General features: G+C 33.6%; 1 protein-coding gene across 1 annotated transcript; it reads left to right on the top strand.

The window, feature by feature from the left end:
• The first annotated feature begins 1,137 nt into the window (after positions 1–1,137).
• LOC123940530 (olfactory receptor 5K1-like) lies at positions 1,138–2,067 on the top strand. The gene has a single exon (XM_046003409.1). The coding sequence runs from the start codon at positions 1,138–1,140 to the stop codon at positions 2,065–2,067; it is 930 nt and encodes a 309-aa protein (XP_045859365.1).
• The last annotated feature ends 463 nt before the right edge of the window (positions 2,068–2,530 follow it).

The following is a 2,530-nucleotide window of genomic DNA, read 5'->3' as shown; positions in this document are numbered from 1 at the left end:
GAGACTATAATTTATATCCTGAAATTCTAAAAGATATACAACCATTAAAAAAAAGCAACCTGATGTTGTAAGACTCTTCTCAGAGCACTCAGGTAAAGGAAGTATTCAAATTTATCTTTACCTTTACTATTAGCATCCGTAAGTATTGATTTATCTGAATTAGTTAGCCTATATACATTGTTCTCTGATTTCAACTTCTCACCTTTCTAGCTCTTCTCATAATTGAAGGCTATTAGCATGAGATTTTCATGCTGACCTTTTCTGATTATAAGGTATATCTTCAAAACATACAGGTAAGAATGCAGCTTAATTCAGAAACAATTCAGGATTGTGTTGCATATATAGGATATGCTTGAGAATGCAGGAAGTAAAAATCAGTGTGCTCTAGTGCATTTAGTTAAAACCTTAAGTAACATTATATATAGCCTTTGCTTTACATAAAGAAGAAGAGGACTGAAATATCTGGGAAAAATAGACAGGAATGATGGGATGGACAAAAACAGTTTTTATGGAAATGGATATAATCCCAGAGAAAGTGATGAAAGAGGTGAAAATATACAGATATTTACTTCCTTGGATAGCCAAAGTAATTTTCTTGAAGGATGAAAGTCCTATTCTTAAACCTTTGTGATCGTCATACAATTCCTAAGATATAAATTTAGTATTTGTCGAATGCTATTTTCAGGCATTCACTCCACCAGAAGGGTATATGAAGTATTTTTTCTTAGTTACAAAAAAGTGTACATATAAAAATTGATGGTATATTTATTCTAAGGATCGTTAATACAAAAATTGACACTGAAATTATTTGTCAACAATGAACCAAATATGAGTATGCAAGATTTGTGCACTATTCATACATGAATTCATGAAGACAAATCCTTTCCATTGTAAGAATTCTTGCAATTACAAAAATATTCACAGGAATGTTGATTTTCAGAATTGAAGTTATAAAATGACATGTTAGGGGAATGATTATCCCCTAGAGGTTTGTGTGCCTGTATCCAGAAATACTAAGGGGAGTTTGGAGAAGCTCCTCTTTTTGTTGTAAAAAGAAAAATTTGGAACTAAAGTTATACACATTCTAAATTAGAATCTTATATTTCCAGAATTCCTATCTCAACAGAGAAGGTGGATATGACTGAGGTTAACTACTCCTTGACCACTGAATTTATCCTCATAGGATTTGCAGATCACCCAGAGTCAAAGAACCTCCTGTTTCTGGTGTTTCTCACTATCTATGTGATCACTATGGTGGGGAATCTTGGCCTGGTGGCATTGATTTTTATGGAGGGTCGTCTTCACACACCAATGTACATCTTTCTGGGCAACCTGGCTCTGATGGATTCCTGTTGCTCTTGTGCCATTACCCCCAAAATGTTAGAGAACTTCTTTTCAAAGGACAAAACAATTTCCCTTTATGAATGCATGGCACAATTTTATTTTCTCTGCCTTGCTGAAAGTACAGACTGCTTTCTCCTGGCAGCAATGGCCTATGATCGCTATGTGGCCATATGTAGCCCACTGCAGTACCACACCATGATGTCAAAGAAACTCTGCATTCAGATGACCACAGGGGCCTACATAGCTGGAAACCTGCATTCCATAATTCATGTAGGGCTTCTCTTTAGGTTAACTTTCTGTGGGTCAAGTCAAATTAATCACTTTTTTTGTGATGTTTTTCCATTATACAGACTTTCCTGTGTTGACCCTTATATCAATGAATTGATGATATTTATCTTTGCAGGTGCAGTTTCAGTCTTCTCTGTTATCATAGTCCTAATCTCTTATCTCTGCATCCTTTTCATGATTTTCAAAATGAAATCCAAAGAGGGAAGAGGCAAAGCATTATCTACTTGTGCATCCCACTTTCTCTCTGTCTCAATATTCTATGGTTCTCTTCTCTTTGTTTACATTCGACCACAGTCAGTTAAAGAAGAGGATAAAGATATACCTGGTGCTGTTTTTTATACTCTAGTGATCCCTTTATTAAACCCTTTTATTTATAGTCTAAGAAATAAGGAAGTAATAAATGCTATGAAAAAAATTATAAAGAAAATTTTATAAAATTCTAAAGGAAATATCATCCCCTGTGGAAAATTAATTTAAATTTGAAAAAAAATGTTTTTCAAAATCATGGAATATTTAGAAAGTAGAAAAGGACCACTTTTTCCATAAAATATTCAATTACTAATACATGTAAGTATAGGAATCAAATAAATTAGATCTGCAAGGAGAGATTCTGCTACTGCGCATTCCAAAATCTTAGCTACTAGCCTCCTTTAAGATGGGGAGGGCACGTTTTGCATGGAGCACTGGGTGTTGTGCAAAAAGAATGAATACTGTTACGCTGAAAAAATTAATAAAAAGGGAAAAAAATCATAAAAAAGGAGGATAAAAGACAGCTTTGAGGTAACCTGAAAAAAAAAAAAAAAAAGAATGAATTAAATAATTATTCTTGAGGTCACAAATCGTACCACAAAAAAATGAGCTGAACTATTAATTAATTGTTTCAAAGAGTAATGAGCTA

This window comes from Meles meles, chromosome 4 (assembly GCF_922984935.1).
Source record: "Meles meles chromosome 4, mMelMel3.1 paternal haplotype, whole genome shotgun sequence".
Lineage (NCBI taxonomy): Eukaryota > Metazoa > Chordata > Mammalia > Carnivora > Mustelidae > Meles > Meles meles.
Note: the sequence above shows the minus strand (reverse complement) of the source record. Positions and strands in the feature narration are given on the sequence as shown.